Source organism: Otolemur garnettii, unplaced genomic scaffold, assembly GCF_000181295.1.
Source record: "Otolemur garnettii isolate 467f Iridium unplaced genomic scaffold, OtoGar3 scaffold00171, whole genome shotgun sequence".
Classification (NCBI taxonomy): domain Eukaryota; kingdom Metazoa; phylum Chordata; class Mammalia; order Primates; family Galagidae; genus Otolemur; species Otolemur garnettii.
Window position 1 is genome coordinate 3219091 of NW_003852566.1, and position 21325 is coordinate 3240415.

Below are 21325 nucleotides of genomic sequence, written 5' to 3' on the forward strand. Positions count from 1 at the left end.
TCCGTCCCTGCTGCTATGTCAAGGCTCCTTGGACCTCCAGCAGCGCCAGAATTAAGGTGTCTGGCGCACAGTAAGCGCTCAAAACGTTTTTAATACGACAACAAAAAAAAATATAAGGAATCTGGGGACCCTGGGGCCAAAGTGGCAGGTGCGAAAGGTGGCTGGAGCCTTGCACACAAGTTCAACCACCTGCTACACGCAGAAGCAGAGTCAGTACTCTGAACAGTGGGACGTCCTGGAGGCGGGGCGGGCTGCGCTGGCGCCCGAGTCCGCTCGGAAACTTTCGCTGTGGGAGGGCTGGACCCGCCCTCCTGCCGTTCACCGACCCAGCTGCGCTGGAGGTCCGCCGGCCGTAGCCCTGCGAGGCGCATCATGATTGGCGGAGACGGGCAGTAATTGGCGGGATCGCCGACCGCTGAGCGGATCGAGACGCCGTTGCGTATACGGGGGCCGCGTCGGGAGTGGCGGACAGTGGGAGGACCCGCCCTTGCCCCTCCCCTGTGCGCTGGGGGCCGAGCTCTCCGGCTCTAGGGTACCCAAGCAGCTCCTCTCTCGGCATTCGCGTGTTTGGCGCTCGGGAGCTGCTCCGGAGCAACTTTGAGGTCGGTCCGAGGCCCGAGAGCGCTGTGGGGGCGCGCGCGGCCCACTCCCGGGCTGGTGAGTAGTTTGGAGTAGGGGGCGGTCGCGCGGCGGCTGTGGGCAGCTTGCAGGGGGCTGGGCACAGAGCTGCCGTCTGCCTCCGGCTTCAGTTTCTCCTTCTGAGCTGAAGGTGGCTCGTCCTAAAGTCCCTGGCAAGTTCCCCGAAGTTGGGGGTCTGGGGGTCCCACCCACTCTGTGACGCCTAAGGCGACCTGGCCTGGTTAGCCGGGTGTTCCCGGGGGTGCGCGCCCCTGGGTCTCAGCTCAGCGCCCGTGATCGTGGGCACCGCGGCCTCAAGAACATCCATGCCCGCGAGCCTTGTCTGCAAGCCCCTTGCAGCGGGAAACAAGCCCTAGAAACAGCGGCGGGTAGGCCGGGGCAGGGGCCGGGCGGGTCGGGGGCGCGGCCGCCTCCTCCGTCCCCAGTGCTGAACCCGCCGGCCGGCGCCAGTTGCCCTGTCATGCCCTTCCCCCACGGCTATTGGGACCCAGGCCTGTCCCTCCCTGTGCCCGCTGCCGGGCCATTGGAAGTGCCTGGGTCCCTGGGTGGGGCTCCGGAGGGATGGGAGGGTCAGTCCTCCAGGAGGGTCCCGGCTACCTGAGGGGCAACTTCTGGGTCACGCTGAACCCCCATAGCACACTTAGGAGCCCCGTGGCAGTTCCTCTCCTGCTAAGGGCTCTCCTTGCTATGGGGGAATGGGTACAGTGGCAGCCCCTGGACCCTGCCTGGTGTGACCCTGCCCAGGTATAAACCTGGCTCTGGGGATCGTTAATTTTTGATCTGATAGATGGAAACTTTCTGGAGAGTCTGACCAGCGCTTTTGGGTGTGATGGAGCACGGTCCTTCCACCCTATTTTTTGTACTTGATGTTATGAAATTCTAAGGAACTAGCAATTCCATTTGTACAATCTGCTCTCTGATCCCCTGAAAATTTAACCCTCTCAGGAGCCTTAAGGGTAGGAGTTGTAGTCCCCATTTGACACAAAAGGAAGCTCAGGCTCAGGGGGGTTTGGTGCCTGCCCAGGACCACACAGCTGGTCAGGGTAAAGCCTGGTCCAGACCTCAGCCTCCCTCCTCCCCAGAGAAACCCCACCTCCCCTCACCTTGGACAATGACCCCTGGCATTTAGCCCAGGGCTTTACACTGTAAAGGGCTTTCCCTTCTGTCGGAATCCATCACCCACTCTCAGAGCTATGCCCTGGGTGCCCTATGTGCTGGCTACTCCTTTTCTGCAGCCCCATGAGGGGACCCTTTGGGCAATCCAGAGCCCACCCTTTTCTCCTGCTTACTTCTGTCCCCTAGAGGCAAGCCCCTTTGTGTCTAACCAGGGATTTAGAGCAGAGTTCCTCAATATTCCAGCCCCCTTCTTCCTGTCTGCCCCACCATCCTCCCCCAGACACAGGAAAGGTTGGCTGGGAGACCCATCTCACCTCCCTCCCCAGGATGGGAGAGTGTGTGGGTGCACCCTGACTTGGGCTGCCCTCGCTCATCCCAGGCCAGGGCTGGACAGGCCTTGGGAGCTGGTCACAGAGGAGAACCTCAGAAATGCCTGCACTGCAGGATGGCCTGAAGCACCTGTCCATAGTGCTGGCGATAAGCACCTGTGATAGGGAGAGTCATGCTTCATATCGCACCTTCCCCTCCCATATCCCCACCTTGGGAAGTGGCACTGCCACCATGGCCCCCAGCCACAAACCAGGCCATCCCCTGCAGCCCTCTGCCTCACATACACTTGGTGACCTCCTGGCTCTCCAGGCACCTGAGCCTCACTCAGATGCCTGCTCTTGTTGAGGCCTTCACTTTCCCCAGTAGGGCTGCTGGCCCTTCCTGGTCTCCCCAACCCATTCCTGTCCCCACACAGTCCTGCTGGTTCTTTACCCTATATTCTATAGCAGTGGTTCTCAACAATCCTAATGCTGCGGGCCTTTAATGTAGTTCCTGTGGGTTGAGTTCTCTCCTACAGGTTGAGAACTACTGTTGTATAGGGTCAAGTCTGCCTCCTAAGCTGGCTCTGCTGCTCACTCAGCCTCATCTTCCTTCCTGTGTCCCCTCCTTCCAGCAGTCACATCCTGGCCACCTACACTTTCCTGGCCACAGTGCTGGCCTTTTTGGGCACATCTCCTACTGGAGCACCCAGATACTACCCCCTGATTTGCCTGCTCCTGCCTGCTTGTCCTGGAGGGCTCATTTAAGGTCTCTGCAGAACTGACCTGACCCTTGCTCTGTCCTGGTCCTTGTGGGTGTCTTCTAGGTATTGCCCCTCCCTCTAAACAGAGCTGCTCAAAGACCAGCCCTGGATGAGCCCTCTCAAGGGCAAGGTGGCCAGCATAGTGCCTAGCACAAGATAGGCCCACAGTCCATGCCTGTGGGACAGCTGGAGCCAGCCATGGAGCAGGTACCAGGTGTGTGGTGAGGGCTTGGCCACTCTGGATGTCATGACTCCTCTGTGTTCCTGTGAACGTGCCATAAGGAACGTGAATGCAAGCAGAGCTGGAATGTTCCTTCGTTTGGTTCTTAATACTCTGGGCAAAAATAGGTACCTGGGCGCCACCAAGGGCTTTGTGCCCTTGTCTTGAGGAGCAGCCCAGTGCCAGGGGGCTGGGTCAGGCTAGGCCAGAGCAGATATCCCAGGCCCAGGACCTTCTGGGCTCTAGCCCTACTACCTTCGGGCTTAGTCACAAATGAGTTTTTAAACATTTTGCTTTTAATTCCCAAAATATTGCACACTAATTGTAGAAAATTATGGAAATCCATTTAAATGAAGAATAAATAAAACCACTTATAGCCTTTTCTTAGAGATAGGAAATATTTCTTTGGGGGGGCATTTTTGCCTATCTTTTAGTGCAGATAAATTTTGTTTTCATCTTAGGATACTATCTTAGGCCGCTTTAAAGCCCACTTTAATAGTATTATACATGTACATTTTCCTTGTCTTTAAACATTCATATACAAAGAGCACATTTAACAGCTGTCTGGTGTTGTCCCACACGGAGGAGTATAAGTTTATAACCCGTCCCTGTTGGACAGTGCCTATAAGTGTGCTGTAATGGACTCTGTGTGAGCCCCGAGGGCATCTCTGTGACTCCCCTGGGCTGATATACTGGACTTGGAGGCACTGGTTAGAGTGAGTGTGAATATCTCAGCATCCCTCAGGGTCCTGTTTCAGAGAAGCCACTAGGGAGGTGGGGTTGCCCCCGAGGAGAGCAGAATGGGGTCTGCCTAGGTGAGGTTTGGAGTCCTTTGAGCAGGAGGCCACACACAGTCGTTATGCTTCTGGTCTCAGTGGATGCCTGGTCTGTGCAGCCTTCTCAAGGGGTTGTAGCCCCTCCACTGAGTGCCTTAGTGCTGACCTTTGTGATTAGATAGGATAAAAATACTTCTTGGCGCTCATGAGGAAAGAATGCTGGCCACTCTGTATTTTTGGATCTTATACAATTACAGATTCCAAGTCACTGTTCTAGTCATCAGGGGCAGTCGGGCTGACTGCCCCACTGAGGAGGGAGCTGCAGGTAGGGGACAGAATGTGGATGCAGCTGGGGATGTTGTAACGTGGGGGAGGGACTTGCTTAAGGTCACAAAGCAGCATCATTTCCCAGAGAGGGTACCTTGGTGGCGGCTGCCTCGGGCTCCTGCCCTTGCACATCAAGCACCTGCGTGTGCCTAGCAAGGCAGCAGGCCTTCCCACCTCAGCGAGATTCAGGCCTGTCCTCAGAGCTCTCTGTCACAGGAAGGACTCAGAGAAGGAAGGACCAGCAGATACCCCGCAGGCCCTTGCACGGGGAGATCTTTTCTGATCTTTGTTGTCCCGTGACCGACCATGGCCAGGAGTCACTTTGTTCTGAAATAACAAGCCCTTTGATCCAATCCAGGCTTGGCCATTCCTCAGGGAGCCTGAAAATTAATCCTCCTGTGTTCATCTGTTCTTATTAACCAGAGATTTTATTTTAAACAGTTTGTATTTTGACTGTGGGGTGATGGGCATAGTACTTAGCCCAACAGGCCAAATAGAATCTGTTTTCCTGAAATTCCCTTTATGAAGTGTTTTTCAACTGAGCTTGCCTTTATTTGGCACCTGGGAGTACTGACTTAGGGTTTTGGGTTTTTTTTTTTTTTTTTTTTGTGGCTTCCAGTTTGCAGATTGCTTTCTCTTCCGTTATATCCTTAACCCCGTGGCACCCCGACTCTGGAGGTGCTGCCTGATTTTACAGATGGGGAAACACACAAAGAGGCCCAGTAGCTACCAGTAAAGGGTATTCCACTTTCCATGCCCCTGTTGGCCAGGCGGGGGCCCTGCTCACATCCCTGTAACAGGGAGGGCTTGCATGGGAGGTGATGGCCTGAGTGCTGAGTGTGTGGGGAAGGCAAGGATCCAGAGCAGGCAGCTTGGAAACTCCTGCGAAGGAGGTGTCACTGAGCTCTTGAGCTAAAGGATGTTTAGGATCTGGACTTTAGGAGGGGGTTGGGAGCATTCCAGGCAGAGGGCAATGAGACAAAGTATGAAGTCAGCAGTGGCACGGTGGTATTGAAGAGTGGCCAGTGCTGTAGAGTGAAGGGAGACAGGGTGCAGTAGGGTTCAGATGTTGGAAGCCTCTTTTTCAGAAGTGAGGCTTTGCAGCTGGGCAGGTGCAGATTTGGATTGCAGCTCCAGTGCAGTGAGCTATTTGTCCTTGAGCAGGTCTCTCGCCTTCCTAGACCTGAGTGTCCTCGCCTGTGAGATGGGGTGAGGCTGAAGGAAGACAGCTGTCTCCACCTGTGACCCAGATGATAAGCACCTACCTCGTAGGGCCCCATGAGGAAGCCATGGGGAGATACTGAGAACAGAGCTGGCTGTTAATGACAGGTGTCCGGGCCGGCAGGTGAGCTGCCTCTGCTGTTCTAAGGCAGTGGGAGCCCCTGGAGAAGGCGAGGTAGGACATGACTGCATGTGGTTAGCAGGCCCGACTTTGTCACCTCTCAGGTGGCCCCTGTGGCCTGCAGGACAGTGATTCTGTGTGCCCACTCTCACATGAGTTCTCTTGTGGTCCTGTATCTACCCCGCTTGCCCACTCTCACAGCTGGCTTTACCTCTCCACATGCTGTCAAATGGCCAGCTTTGCAGAAGGTGCCAGTTCCTGGGAGCCTGGAGTTTGGAAGCAGCACTGACTGTGCTTTTGGTTTGCATCAGGGGGTTGTTTTAAAATAAGGGCTTGGTCTCTCCAAGGGAGGAATGTCCAGGATGAAATCTATAGAGTACTTGGGTGGACACAGGTCTGAACTTTAGGACCCATTTAGGATGAACAGAATTTGTTGTGTAGGGAGCTTGGGGCTACTCCTGATTCTTCCAGTGGTGACAGTCTCTAGAAATTTGTCCCCCAGGCACCTGTTGGGGCCAGGCTGTGTGAGGCCTGGGGATTCGTAGGCCACCAAGACCCTGGCCCCTTCATGTAGCTCACGGTCCCTGGTCTCATGGGTTGTCATAGTTGCCCCTGAGAGTGAGTGGTGGTCTGTGTCACAGCTGGGAGGTAAAGTAACATGGCCTACTCAGGACTGCACAGCTGTGGGCACGGACTTGAGGCAGGTTGGGGCTGGAAGCAGATTTTTAATTCCCAGCCTCTCTCTGCTCTGTACCCCTAAGGACAGATGTGGCCTTGATTTTGGGGAGGGTCATTTGGGAATCTGAGGAAGAGGTTCCTCACACCCAGAGCATGTGTGGGTCTGACAGTTTCAGGGGTGTCTGCCAGAGCTGTCAGCTCCTGGGCTGTGGCCTGTGGCTGCCCTCTTACGTCAGTGTTGCCAAGCAGCGCATGAGGGCCCCTATTGAATAAAACAAAGCTCTTTCCCCTGTTGTGACACGTGTCAGGTCTCTGTGCCCTCGAGTCTATTCTAACAACACCCTGTGTGCTTAGTTTGCTTTCCAATATGTGTTGATGACTGGGCCATCAAAGTTCTGTGACTTTTGTCCTGTGCTCCGGGCCTGCTGCGGAGGGCTCTGGACTGGGCAGACCTGGGTTTCAGTCCCCAGCCTCCCTCCCTTCCCTTTCTCACCTTTAATTTTTACTCTGCATTAATGTATTCATTTCCTAGCTCCCCACACCCATAAGAAATTACTGGAAACTTGGCTTAAAACAACAGAAATTTATTTTCTAACTGTTCTGGAGGCAGAATTCTAAAATCAAAGTGTGGGGTGGGGTTGGTCCCTTCTAGAAACTCCTAGGGAGGCCTTGGTCCCCTCCTCTCTCTGTGTCTGGTGGTGGGGGCAGCTCTCTGCTCATACCCAGCTCCCTCCAGCGCTCTCTGGGCCTCTCCCTGTGCTGTGTCCTTCCTCTCTCTGTGTCTGGTGGTGGGGGCAGCTCTCTGCTCATACCCAGCTCCCTCCAGCGCTCTCTCGGCCTCTCCCTGTGCTGTGTCCCTCCTCTCTCTGTGTCTGGTGGTGGGGGCAGCTCTCTGCTCATACCCAGCTCCCTCCAGCACTCTCTCGGCCTCTCCCTGTGCTGTGTATGAGGATACCAGTTACTGGATTGAGGGTCACCCTAACCCATGATGATGTCATCTTAAGGTCCTCAGTATATCTGCAAAGACCTACTTTTCACTACAGGTCACATTCATAGTTACGGGTTGTCACATTACTTGGGGGTTCCATTCAGCCCCCCACAGCCAGGCGCTGTGCTCAGGGCTCTAAGGCTCCATGCGCATGACCTGTAAGAGTTGTCATCATCCCTATTTCTCTGACAGGGATGCCAAAGCAAGGTTGCATGGCTCATGGTGAGGCAGGGACTCCAGGCCTGCAGACGTCAGGGCCTGGGATCGTAGCTGTCTCTCTGTGTGGAGCTGGGTGCCCTTGAGTGAGCGTCCTCCCTCAGTTTCTTCATCTGGAAGGTGGGTCTGGCCCTGGGGGATGGCCTGTGCTGGGCTTAAATGAGAACCTACAGGCCCGCCCCTTCACTTCCTTCTCTACCAGACACCAGGAGCTGGAGCCGGTTGGGCATTGCTGCCCCTGGCGTGTGTCTGACCATGGCCTTTTTTACAGGATGGACTCCAGCATCCCTCTGCAGGGCCCTTCCTGCCCACAGCCACCACCAGTGCCACAGGCCCGCTCCCGTCTCAATGCCACTGCCTCAGTGGAGCAGGAGGGCAGTGAAATGCCCGAAGCACCAGGGTCCCAAACTGGCCCTGGCCCAGGTGTGGGAGATGCAGCCACCCCAGCCAAGCCCTGGGCCCAGCGTGCCAGGAGCAGGGACAGAGTGGCTGGAACTGGTAAGCCATGGGAAGCCCAGAAGGGCTGTGTGGTAACACAGTGTGGGCACGGAGCTGTCTCTGCCTGGGTGCACTGTGAGGCCAGCCGCTTCCCTCACAGCCTTTCACCTGTACCTGTGCAGCGGGCGCAGTTCCTCGGGATGCCAGCACACCTCCCGTCAGTCCTGCTCCTGCTCAGCACTTTGCTGTTCCTGTTTGAGTCCGTGTTCCATTTGTTACAGATGAGTCCCTCCCTCGCTGTGCCCAGTCAGGGTGGCTGGCCATAAAGACGACTCTGCACTTTTAGGGATAAGACCTAGTTTGGGTGAAGTCCTGGGTGCTGGATGTCTTTTCTCTCGGGAGCATATGTGTGTGCATGTGTGTGGTGTGTGTGTGTGACATGGGTGTGTGAGTGTGTGTGGTGTGCATGTGTGTATGCATATGTGTGTGTGTGTGTAGGTGGCATTCCTTACCCCACCCCTGGCAGGATGCGGTGACCCTTGGTGTTCACAGGCTGAGCTGACATGAGGCTCTGTCCTGCCTGTGGTGGGTCTGAGTGAGGGGAGTCCCCACCTGCCTGCCTTGGTAGGGCAGCCCCTTGGTACCTTCTACAGCTCACTCAGCCCTCGGTCGTCCTCTGCCTTTCCCCTAGAGAGGCCGGTGGCCTGAAGGGGGTTACCCCAGCTCAGCAATGCCCCTCCCACCTTTGCAAGGGCCCAAATGTGGTGAGCCCCTGCTGTGTCCACAACCCTGCCCATGTGCCAACTCAGGACCCCTCAGAAGCTGAGGCACAGAATCTCAGTGACTGTCCAGGCCACTTACTGGTGAGTGACCCGTCTTTTCATACACTGGCCACCTCACTAGCAGAGCTAGAGGGCCCTCCCAGATCTGGGTGCAGTGGCTGGGGCTGCCTGGTTCAGCTCGTGCTGGGTCAGCCTCACCCACCCTCAGAAACTCACCCTGTCCTTGGGGTCTTTTGGCCTTTGTGTCTCCTTTGAAGATCACTAAGTTCCCCTGCTTTGTCTCCCTGCCCCTAGGATTGGGCCCATCCCTAAATGCTGCCCCCTCATCCACTGTCTCATGGCCAACGGGATCAGAGACCAGGGCTGTAAACACTTGGTTTTGATCTAGGTACTGCAGAGCAGCCTACAGAGGGCAGAGCCCCAGACCGTGTAAGTTTCAGACAGAAGTCAGCAAGCAGATGTGATTGGTGTGGCTTCCACCCTGGGGGTGGGAGTGGAGAGCAGCTCCAGTGAGGGACAGCTGGGGGCAGTGGGCCTGGCTTCTCTGAGTCACCGGTCACTGATGTGGGGCCAGCCATCCCTGCATACACTCAAGGGCCACAGGGAGGGTGGGGCCCAGACTGCCTCCCTGCAGTAGTTGGTGTGATAAGTTCGATTTAGCTTTCCTGTCTGCCCCACGGAGAGCATCAGCTAAAACATGATAGGTAAGCAGAGTGTGTGCTGAAATTACACGCTCCCCAGCAGGGTGCCTCTTAGGCCTGGGAGGCAGGCGCTGTTGCCACCCCACTTTTCAGAGGAGAACACTGAGGAGAAGAGAGCTTGAGTCAAAGGCCCAGTGAGTGCAGCTGGCGAGGGTGAAGTGGGGATTTGAAGCCGGGACTGTGAGCTTGTGCTCCTGATGAGCCACAGGCAACCAGCCACCTCAGGCATAGCACTAACTGATTGCCTGACGCCCTCAGGTCAGCCATGCCCAGGAGCCCCAGTCCTAGTCCTGGGGGCTGAGGGCAGTGGTGTGGACACCATGTTGTAGCCCCCTGGGGGTCACCTAGGAGAGAGCCCAGTCTTTCCTGGAGGGCCACCTGGAGAAGGCGCCATCTGAGCTGCCTCTTAGCCTGTGTACTTGGCAGACGGGGCCAGAGCTGCCCTGGGGTCTCCTGTCTCTGGCTGCCTCCCTGAGGACACCCCTTCTCAGCCTCTTCTTAAGCAAAAGAGGACAGGGGCTGCATTGGACGCTTCCCGTCCTGGCTTTGTGGCCTTGGCAAGTCACCTGCCACATCGGAACAGCGACTCAGGGCTTGGAAGCAGATGCTACTGGGGCAGACAGGTAAGGAAGCAGTGACCCAGGCTACACAGACCACTGGGAGGTGCCAGGCTCTTGTCTGAGTTATGTGGGTTCCAATGGGGACAAGGCTGAGCTGCCCAAGCTATATATCCCTGGGCCAGAGCCAGCTTCCTGGCCAGCTTGCAGCCCACTGATAGTGGGGGGCTGTTTCCTCACAGTGGCTGTGATAGAGTCCTGTGCACCTTCTCCCCCACCGTTGTCTTCAGCCCAGAGGGACCTGTTCTGCTCAACCCAAGAATGAAGCAGAGCTCTTTACCCCTGGTCCGTAGTGAGGTGTGGCCTCTGGGAAGCACTCTCTCAGTTCTGGCCAAGCAGGCCAGGGCCCGGAGGTGGACGTGGGGTGAGGGAATGAGAAAGGGCCTGTGCAGTGTGAACAGGGTCCTGGACCCAGGGACCGGTGACGGGGAGTTCAGCTGGGAGCTGCCAAGGAGGTCAGCCAGGCCAAGCTGGGCCCTGAGGGTCCAGGAAAGAGAGTGGGAATTCTTGTGAGTGTGATGGGAGCTGTTAGAGGGATTTAATTGGGAGATTGTTTTAGGGTGAACAGAAAACCACCTGGTGCTCTGTGGAGACAGCTGGTGGGCAGCTGGGAGAGAGGAGCTGCTGGTCTGTGTGGCTGCTGGGGGGTGGGGTGTCCAGTTTTCTGGCTGGAGCCAGCAAGTGGATGGTGGTGGCACAGCCTGAGATGGGGGCTTGGGAGCAATTCCTAGGGGGATTACACTCAGTCCTCAGAGGTGAGTGCAAGGGGGCCAAGGAGGGGCTGGGGCTCTAATACAGATTTGGGAGTGTGTAGATGCATGTGCTGAGCCTGCTGCCCTGGGTCAGGCACAGCAACAAGTGATGCTTAGCTGTGCTGTCTGGTCCAGGGTCCTGGCTGCTGATAATTGAGGGACTAGCTTTTTACATCTCCTATTCTGCCCTTACATGATCTGTCTGATTGCACTGCCTGTGCTGTGACCCCCACACCTTAGGTTAACCTGTTGTGAGGACTTGGTGGCAGTTTAGGTGTGGCTCAAACGTTGGTATCCTGAGTCCTTTGGAAGCGTGGCAGCGTGCCTGTCATGTGTTACTCTTAACCTCCTGCTTGGGCTCAAGGCCTTGAATGTCACCTCCAGGAAGCTTCCTACTGCCAGACTGGTCTCTGCAGTCACTTGCACGAGCCCTGACCCTGCGTGGGTGAACTGTGGTCATCCTTCCCTGGCACTGGGGCAGGCCTTCTTGAGGTCAGGGGTCCTGCCTTGCTCAACTCGGTGCCCTTGGATTCTGGACCCTTCATAAGAACAAGCATCAATCATAAAGAGAAACCCTCAAGCTGCCGATCCCAGCTGCCCCATGTGTGGGGTACCCCTTGGTGCAAGGCCACCGCGTCATGCCCTGGCCCAGGGATGGTGACAGCACCTGGCACACCTTCCTTTCTTTATGCCTTTTCCTTCAGCACAGCCCCATGTAGTGGCTGTCACCAGAGGAGCAGACCTGGAAGCCATCAAGGGAAGCTGTGAGAGGTGTGGCAGCACTCTTGGAAATGGGGGGATTACATCATATTTATTTACTACGTGTTTAAGATTGCACTCATCTTCTAAGAGTGTTTGACATACATCCAAAAATTTTACATTATTGAAGCCTATCTAGATGGCACCAGTGATGTGACGATGGAAGCCAGCTGCCTCATACCGGCCCTCTTGGACGAGTCTCATGCACAGTTGGAGCCAGGAGTTGGGAAGGAAGCCAGAGGCGTCCCCACTCCCTTTCCCGGGGGTGGGCCTGACCCTCCCAATGCATAGGAAGATACCCCTCTACTCCTTTCCACTTCTACAGAATATCTGCTCAAATCAGGGAGTTGAACTTGGCAGTAAGCCCAGTACATGCTGTGTTCTGAGCTATGCCGGGATTTGGGGGCACAGAGAGGAAAGCTGTAGGCCCTGCTCATGGTGACTCCCTGGTTGGACCCCCGTCTGTCCTTTCCTCCGTTTGCTCTCTGTGCATTGTCCAGTGTGGTTCAGGGAGTTGAGGAGAAGTGGTTGCCTACCCCAGTGGGCATAGATGGTATCCACAAAGGCTGGTGGAGCCCATGACAGGACGGGCCAGGTTCCAGCAGGAATGGCAGTGGCCTCTGCCAGGGTTGGGGTGGGGGTGTCCTGGATCAGCGCTCCTTACCTTGCTGGCTCAGGAGGAAGCGTAGGTTACTTACTGATTCAGTGTGGCATCTGTGAGTCCTTCAAATGCATGGGATCCATGGAAATGGGTAATGTCAGAGGATGAGGGGTGTTCTCCATGGATCCTCTCCAGGTTAAGGAGACTGTCTGTGGGCATACAGCCTGAATGATGCTATTTGGAGATTGATAGGAAGATTTTCTAAAGACAACTAGATTCAGGACCCTTTCAGTTGTGAGGGACAGAAGCCCACTATAAAGCCGTACACACAAAAAAGGGGGCAAAGCAAATGGGATGGATTAGTCGCTGTATCTGGAGAGTCTAGATTATTTTACTTCCAGTGTGGCTGGATCCAGAGCTTAGATGACGTCATCAGGAAGTGCTCTCTCCCCTTCCCCAGCTGATGCTTTCCTGTGTCGCCCTCTTTCTCTGGTAGTCTCATCCCACGGGGGGCCCTCCAGGCTGGCATCCACCTGCCAAGACCAGCAAAAGGAGAAGGCCTGTTTCTCAGTAGTTCTGGCACAAGCCCCCTTGGCCTGACTTGGGTCTGTGTGTGTCCCTGAACCAGGCACTGTGGTCAGGGAGATGTCACAGAGTGCTCCGATTGGCCAGCTGGGCCTGCCTGCCCTCCATGTGCTGTGGGAGAGGGCAGTGCCACCTGGGCTGCAAGGACTCAGAGTGTCCCAGGGTGCTTCCCCAGTAGGGGCATCAAGGAATGAAGCATTTCATGGTCCTTAGTGGTGCACACTGACTCAGCCGGCTTCTGCGCAGCATCGAGCAGGAAGCATGTTGGGTTTTGCCTTAGAACCCTCCAACTGGTCTATAGTTGGAGCCCAGATTGGGGTTGTTGTGGAAACATTTCCACCACTGCCACAGGGAAGCTTGAATAATAAGAAAGTTGTGTACATCTCAAAAAGATTCTACATATTGGGGTGACTTCTTGAAATGTCAGGCTATGAATAACTTCTGTGAAAAATTAATCATGGACTAGAAGAGTCTTAGGCAACAGATGTAGGCTTCCATCTTCTGGTTCTGTTTAAAAAAGGAAAAAACTAATGTGACTTATGAATTTAATTAATTAAGAAAAGAAGTTTGAACTCATGAGAGGGGCTGGTACTGTGCTGGAAAGTATGGGATCAGCGATGGCCCCAACCCTGGGTCACCTGAGAGAGGTGGCGAGTAGGGAGAGAGAAGACCCCTCACATACTACAGAGCGTCTCATTTCTTCATAAATCATACTGCCAGATCAATAGTAACAATTAGATTGAAGACCTGTGCCGGTCACACAGCACCTTACATGGAGAATGGATTTGTGGATTCACGCGTGGATCAGTGTTACTCTGAATACAGTCCTCAGGGAGCCCATGGCAGGGCCTCTTGCGGCAGGCTTTGTCTGAGCCCTTCCACAACGCGTCAACCTGTGCTGAGCCCATGGCCAGAAGGCACATTGCAGGGGCTGGAAGGGGTGATGGCAGCAAGAAGAGAGAAACAACCTTGATGGATTGGGAAACACTGGCACCAAGGTCTGAGGCCACTGAGAAGGTGTGGCAGCGTCCCCAGTGCTGCTCTGTGGGCCTGGAGCCATCTCCAGGGAAGCTTAGCCCCAAACTGCTCCCTGTTAGCAAGCTGGCCACCAAAAGGGCTGACATACATGCGGAGGTCTGGTGAAGAATCCTTCAAATTCCTCCTTCCCGAAACACACACCTCACCTGTGGGAGCTTCATCTGCTGCCTGCACCTTTGAGTCACCCCAACCTCCTGTCTTCTCCACACTGGATGTGACCGTGGAGCCTGGTGAGCTTGTGTTATCTCAGCCATTTCCCATGCTGCCTCCTGTCAGAGTCCTGCCTCTCACAGACATGGGTGTCCTGCAGGGCCAGGTGGCGTGGGTGCTGTAGAGCCCAGCTCAGAGCCTGGCACAGGGTGGTTTGGGGAAAGCTGTGGATTAATTAGACAAGGAGGGCCATTCCTTGGTGTGTTGTCTCTGGGGACCGTGCATCCTTTCCTGTTGTCAGTAAGGTTATAGTGAAAGGTGTGGCTGTTTAAAGCTTTTCTAAGTTGGAATAACTTTTTAGAAAGTAAAATACAGGATGAGCCATAATGATGTTTAGGCCCTCAGCTTAGTAATGCAGCTAGGGAACCTATGTTAGGAAAATAACTTACCAGAAGAAAAGTATACACCAAAATTGTTTGTGGCACCATTTTTTAAAATAAGGGATTATTGAGAACAACCTGAAAGACCAAACAGAGGGAAAGTCCAGTAAATTCAGCATGTCCTTTTGGTGGGATTTATAAGCCCTTGAAATAGTGAACTGACTGCAGTGCAGTGCAATAATCCCCTGCAGTGGCCTGAACGTTTGCCTCCCACAGTGCGTGCGTGTTCACCCCCAGAGTGGTGGTGTTAGAAAGCAGGGCCTTCGCAGGTGATGAGGTCATGAAGGTGGAGCCCTCTTGATGGAAGTGGTGCCTTATAGGAGAGGCCCTGGGGAGGCACAGCAAGAAGACCCATGAACCAAAATGGGGCCTTGTCCAAGGCTAGATCTGTGGGCACTTTTCTCCTGGACTTTCCAGCCAGAACCATACAAAATAATTCTCTCTTTCTATTTGTGGTGTTTTATCATAACAGCCTGAATGGATGAAGATAATCACTGTTAAGTAAAAACTGTTAATACTGTGTTTCCCTGAAAATAAAACCTACCCCAAAAATAAGCCCTAGCAGAATTTCTATGCATTTGTTAAATATAAGCCCTACCCCCATAATAAAACATAGTGATGGGCGTGGCTATGCTCTTCAAAGCCACTCCATGCATGTCAGCACGGAGTGGTAAAGAAGACTGGAATACCTTTTATCTGCCACAGCTCCTTTCTCCGAGCCGTTGGCACTTGCGCAGGTGCACGTGTGGTAACCACCATTGCAGGCATCCTACTGCGCATGTACGAACGGCTAGGGGAAAGGAGTTCACGCATCACTAGCACCAGCCCCACCAACAAGGTCAGCTCCCCCTGTCAGGTTCCAGAAGAAGATGACTTAACTGTATTTCAATAAGTGCAGGCTCGGCGCCTGTGGCTCAAGCGGCTAAGGTGCCAGCCACATACACCTAAGGTGGTGGGTTCGAATCCAGCCCGGGCCCACCAAGCAATAATAATGGCTGCAACCAAAAAATAGCTGGGCGTTGTGGTGGGCGCCTGTGGTCCCAGCTACTTGGGAGGTGGAGGCAGGAGACTCGCTTGAGCCCAGGAGTTGGAGGTTGCTGTGAGCAGTGAAGCCATGGCACTCTACCCAGGGGGACAGCTTGAGCCTCTGTCTCAAAAAATAAATAAATAAATGTAGATTATTCTATTATACTTAATAAAAATAAGACATCCCCTGAAAATAAGCCCTAGTGTGTCTTCTTGAGAAAAAATAGATATAAGACAGTGTCTTATTTTCAGGGAAACACGGTATCAAGGTGGGTGTATACTGGTCATAAACTCCAAAAAACGTGTCTGTTGTTGACACGATCCTGAACTTGATTAGTTGGGGTGCTGAGTGTTGGGTGCAGGTTTTTTTTTTTTTTTTTATTACTTCAATCCTGGGCTTTCAAACAAGTCCTCTGATCTTTCTTGATCCCTGGCTAGAGAACTGAGGGGGTGATGGTGGGACTGGGTCTGTGCCCCTTCATTCCCTTGCCCCCTTCACAAAACTCCATGGTGCTGTTGAGATCCACCCCCCTGGATGGAGTTTGCTCTCACTGCTCTGGCACTGTGTGTGGAATTGGAAGGCAGGCAGCTGCCGCCTAGACATCTCTGTCTCTGTGCCTGTCCTCCTGGCCTGGTTTTTAAAGGGACAAGTAGCACTGGGTCTTCTAAAGACCACTATTGCCTTCCCCTCTACTTCTCTGACCAGTGGCAGCATCTGGCTTGTGACATTCTGTTTGTTTCTTCCATGTTGAAGGGCCTGTAAGGCGAGATGTGGAAATCTCCTTTGAGGAAGTCCTGGAGAAGGCCAAGGCTGGGGACCCTAAGGCGCAGACAGAGGTGAGGATGCAATGTTGGCAGGGGGCTCAGGACAGGCCCCAGTATGGCAGGCCCAGCCAAGAGCCTACAGCTTGAAGAGTCAGTGCCTGGGAACGGGGATTGGGGTCATTGTGTGTCCCACATGCAATACTTTGTGTTGGTTGAGTTCCCACATTCTGTGTTGATTTTTCTCCCTGCTTCCCTCTGGGGACCAAGGCTCATCCCCTGTCCACCTCACACCTTACTTGGACATCACCTCTTCTAGGTCATCCTCCCTTCTGTCTGTCCTCCCTGTGCCTGGCTTGCTCAGTGGACACACAACTTTCCCCGTGCTTCATGCCGTATATGCCGAATGCTCTCATCTCCCTGGTGTCTGTTCACCTGGCCACTAGCTGTGTGGCCACAGAGCAGTGACTGTTCCCTTGGGCATCTGCCAGGGCCAGGGTTTGTGCCAGTGCGGGGGTGCAATGGTGAGCCACACAGACATGGGTCACGTCCTCATGGGGTGACAGGTCAGTGGAAAAGGCAGACAGAACCCGCTAAATAGACACATAAATGAGATTACTGAGTTCCGGTGAGGGGAGACGCAAACAGGATGCTGAGCCAGGAGCTGTGGGAGTCCTGGTGCCCTCTGTGGAGGGCCGTCCCTGCCAAGGGCTGACCCTGCACACCTGGGCAGTGTGGACAGGAGAGCCATGAGTGGAGGCCGAGGTGGGAGGAGCTTGGTGGGTTTCAGGAACCCAAGTGCATGGGGAAGAGAGGAAGGAGGGGTGTTAACATCAGCACAGTGATCACCATCTCATGTCACTCTCAGCGTGTCATCGGAGAGGGGAATTACCATGTCTGTTCTTGAGATGCAACTAAGGCAAAGAAGGCTTGAATGATTTGCCCCAATTTATATAGCTCTTGCAGAGGAGCTGGGGTTCAGACCCAGGTCTGGGGGCTCTGGGACCCAGCACTTGGTGCCTCAGGAACCACCTGTTGGCTATATCAGTGCATAGATCTCTGGTTGCATTTCTCAGCTTAGAGTCTAGGGTACCAGGGGGAGGTGGGGAGGACCTCAGCGCCCAGCCCCTGATGTGGCACATGGGGAACCCAAGACCCCAGGAGGAGAAAGGGATGAGCTCCAGGCAGCAGCACTGTGCCCTGTGCCTGTGCATCTCACCTCTGCTTTCACTGCCAGGCCTCCCTGGGGAGGTGACCATGCCCACCTTCCCAGAGGTGTCAAGCCTGTGTAAACTGGTCCCGAGCAGCTGTTTCCTACCACCTCACTCTTTCCCTTTGTACATGGTTCAGCAGGTGACCACAGCCATCTGGAATGATTTCCCACCCTCCCTTTTCCTTATGGGTATATTGTACTTAAAAGTTCCTTCTGCAACCCATTTCCCAGGCATTCAGAGATTGCGGAGCACAGCACTTATGTAGGCCCCGTCTTTCCTCTGGGCCTCACTCTTTCCATATGTAAAATAAAAGGACTGGACCATGTTGGCAGGTTTTTTGCAAAGGGCTGGATGATACATATTTTGGACTCTGTGTGGTGTCTGTTGTAACTACTCAGCTCTGCCTTTGAGTGCACTCACACAGCATGGCTGCACTTGTGATCCAATAAAACTTTATTTATAAAAATAGACAGTGGGCCAAATGTGGCCCATGGGCCCATGCCAAACCCAGCTTCTCTGGCCCTCTCCAGCCCTGACTATCTTGAGAGGTGGTAAGTGGGCCCAGTCATAACTCTTTGTTTCTATCCACTGTTAATGTGCCTTGGTGATGGGTGGGTAGGAGCTGCTGAAGGGAAAACATTGGTAGACCTTGTAGCCCTCCTTCTGAGGAAGGAGGTGGCCACATCTGCCTCCTGGTGTTTTAAGGAGGAATGCATGCCTCCTAGAGCCTACCCTCGTGTAGATGCCCAGCAAGCCCCATTCCTGTCCCATTCTTCTTGCCTATTGACAAAGGGGGTGGCTGGCTGGATTGGAGGGGCAGGAGAGGGTCTGAGAAGCTGGAGGCAGAGTGGTGTCTGGTTTGCAGGTGGGAAAACGCTACCTGCAGTTAGCCGACGATGCAGATGAAGAGCTCAATAACTGTACCGCTGTGGACTGGCTGATCATGGCTGCAAAGCAGGGCCGGCGGGAAGCTGTCAAGCTCCTTCGCCGGTGCTTGGCAGACAGAAAAGGTATGTCCACATGAGGCTTAGGACAGCTGCCTGAGGGACAGATAGTTGGTAATGCCACCTGCTCACCAAACAACAATAAAATTTTTTTTAATTTTTACTTGTTGGGGAATCACTGAAGGTACAAAGAGCCAGGTAACACTGCTTGCATTTGTTGGTTAAAGTCCCTCTAATAAAAGTGTCCTGCCCCAAAGAAGTGTGTCACATACTGTGGCCCTTCACCCTCTCCCTCCTTCCCTCTCTCCTTTCCCCCCACCCTAACCCCCACCATCTCCTAGTGTCAATTGTCCTCATATCAGAATTGACTACATTGGATTCTTGCTTCTCAATTCTTGTGATGCTTAACTAAGAAGAAATGCTCATTGCCCCTAATTATCAGAGAAATGCAAATCAAAACCACCCTGAGATATCACCTGGCCCCAGTGAGAATGGCCCACATCACAAAGTTTCAAAGCTGCAGATGCTGGCATGGTTGTGGAGAGAAGGGAACACTTTTACACTGCTGGTGGGACTGCAAACTAATACTACCCTTTTGGAAGGAAGTATGGAGAATCCTCAAAGAACTCAAACTAGACCTCCCATTTGATTCTGTAATCCCATTACTGGGCATCAGAAGAAAAGAAAATCATTTTATCATAAGGACATTTGCACTAGACTGTTTATTGCAGCTCGATTTACAATTGCCAAATTGTGGAAACAACCTAAATGCCCACTAATCCAGGAATGGACTAATAAGCTGTGGTGTATGTATACCATGAAATACTACTTAGCCACTAAAAAAGATGGTGAATTTACATCTTTTGTATTAATTTGGTCGGAGTTGAAATGAGTTCTTAGTAAAACAATAAAATATTAACAACAGGAAAGCCTGATGCTGGTGATGCCATTGGGAAATGAGCACAGTTTTTGTTTTGCCAGTGGCTTCATCATTTTAGTTATTGTTTCTTGAGCCTAACTTGGGATATTTGACAAACCAAGCCTTTGTCGTTCTCTTTGGCTTATGTTGGTGTCTGCAAGTGGTAACCAGTTATAGCCCTCTTCTCTGCTAGATTCTGGTCCAACCTGGGCAGTAGATTCTGGTGCCAGCTGAGGAGGAGGGCCAACTTCACGTTGGTAAAGCTGGGAACTGTGGCGTGGCCTGCAATCACAGTGGTAGATCCCCTGGAGCCAAGCTCTCCACCAATCTGGGCATAGCAGCTGGGGCCGGTGGGCTCATGAAGATGTGTGTAGGCCTGCTCACCATGGGGGAGGTGGACTGACCTTTCAAAACTGGGAGGAGGGGGCTCAGTGCCTGTAGCTCAGCAGCAGCTAGGGCGCCAGCCCCATATACCAGGGCTGGCAGGCCCAAGTCTGCCAAACAACAATGACAACTACAACAACAAAATAGCTGGGTATTCTGGGGGTGCCTGTAGTCCCAGCTACTTGGGAGGCTGAGGCAAGAGAATTGCTTAAGCCCAAGAGTTTGAGGTTGCTGTGAGCTGTGATGCCACTGCACCCTACTGAGGGTGACATAGTGAGTGAGACTGTGTTTCAAAAAACAAACCAACTGGGAGAAGGTTGAGAGGGGAGGGGACAGGGGATGGAGTGGGGTGGGGATGCAGCCCAGGCCTCTTGCAGTCAGTTAGGCATCCTCCTCCCCAACGGGAGCAGCTGATTCCTGGAGAGAATCCAGGAACGCTGTGCTTCCTGAGAAAAGCCTCAAGGAAAAAGGAAAGTGCACATCACCAAGGTGTTTTTTTAATGGTGTTTTTCAGATTGTAATAGTCTTTTATGCTTATCATAGAAAACTTGGAATATTTAGAAAGCATAAAGATACAAATTACTCATAACCTTGAAACCCAGAGAGAAGCACTCCATATTTTGGTATATGAGGGCTGTCTGGAAAGCGTCCAGCCATCGTGGACACATTTTTGTGTGTTATGTTCCTAGATACTTTCCAGACAGCCCTTGTATTTCCTTCTGGTTTTGTATCATCTTTTAAGAGTTGCATTTATTATATGGAACCATCTTTCTTTGAAAATTAGACTGATGTTTTTGGGCAAAGAGAACACTGTTAGCCAGAATTTCTCACCAACCCAGCCTCTCCTCTCTGAAGCATGTGGAATGACCTTGAGCATGCTGGGGCTGGCTGGAGTGGGCTTGTGCGGCTTTTACAACTGGTGTAAGGAGCCAGAGGTTCCTAGAGGGTGCCGGACAAATAGCCTAAGGGTGCCAGGGCCACGCAGGGACAGACCTCAATGTTCCTCACAGCCCCACAGCACTTTCTGATTAGAAAAGGAATTTTATGTTCATTTGGAAATTTGGGGAAAATGTTTAAAAGGAGACAAACATCAAGTCTTCCATGCCAAGTCTTACTGCCCTGTGGGGAGAGTTGTGCTGGCCACTGGATGTGAAGGGAAGAAGGCGGCCCCTGACCTGCTGTGGCCCTTGCTCACCCCCTGCCCCATGGCCAGTCTTTGTCTCCCTCAGAAAGGGCTACTCATGTTCAAGACACGGGGGCCCATGCCCATGGAGTGCTGTAGACACCAGGACAGCCCCAGCATTGTTCCCGGGCAGGTAACTGGAGTGAGACTGTGCTAGGTCCCAGGGACAAAGCCCTTACTGCCTCCTGTCTTTCAGGCATCACATCCGAGAATGAGCAGGAGGTGAGGCAGCTTTCCTCCGAGACCGACCTGGAGAGGGCCGTGCGCAAGGCCGCCCTGGTCATGTACTGGAAGCTCAACCCCAAGAAGAAGAAGCAGGTGGCTGTGTCAGAGCTGCTGGAGAATGTTGGTCAGGTCAACGAGCATGGTATGCAGCCCCATCAGGTGCCACACTGCCCCCGGGGGACTGGTTCCTGGGCAGGAAGCTGAGTGGTGGTCATTGACAGGCCAGCATCGACCTGGCTCAGTGCTCATCTTTGAACCAATTAAGGGGGGTGGTCCACCCAGTGCTCTGTGACTACCCCCCTCACAGGTGGATGGGCTGTTCCTCCTGGAGAGGAAGCACCTGGTGGCTACATCGAGTGTCATAGCTAGAGACACAGAAGTGGCCACATGCTGCCCAACAGCTGCAATAGAGACCCCAGGCCTGGGGTCCC

General features: G+C 53.6%; 1 protein-coding gene across 2 annotated transcripts in view; it reads left to right on the plus strand.

Annotated features, from left to right (window-relative positions):
• The first annotated feature begins 525 nt into the window (after positions 1–525).
• WFS1 (wolframin ER transmembrane glycoprotein) overlaps positions 526–21325 on the plus strand; it is a 30582-nt gene continuing 9782 nt past the window's right edge. Inside the window, exons 1-5 of one of the 2 annotated variants that reach the window (XM_023519310.1) lie at positions 526–657; positions 7646–7872; positions 16018–16100; positions 18105–18249; positions 20866–21036. In XM_023519310.1, coding sequence (XP_023375078.1) covers positions 7647–7872; positions 16018–16100; positions 18105–18249; positions 20866–21036 — 625 coding nt within the window. In that variant the 5' untranslated portion in view covers positions 526–657; position 7646. Of the gene's footprint in view, positions 658–7642; positions 7873–16017; positions 16101–18104; positions 18250–20865; positions 21037–21325 lie in introns of those variants that run through there. The other variant, XM_003800195.3, reaches the window with a different exon arrangement.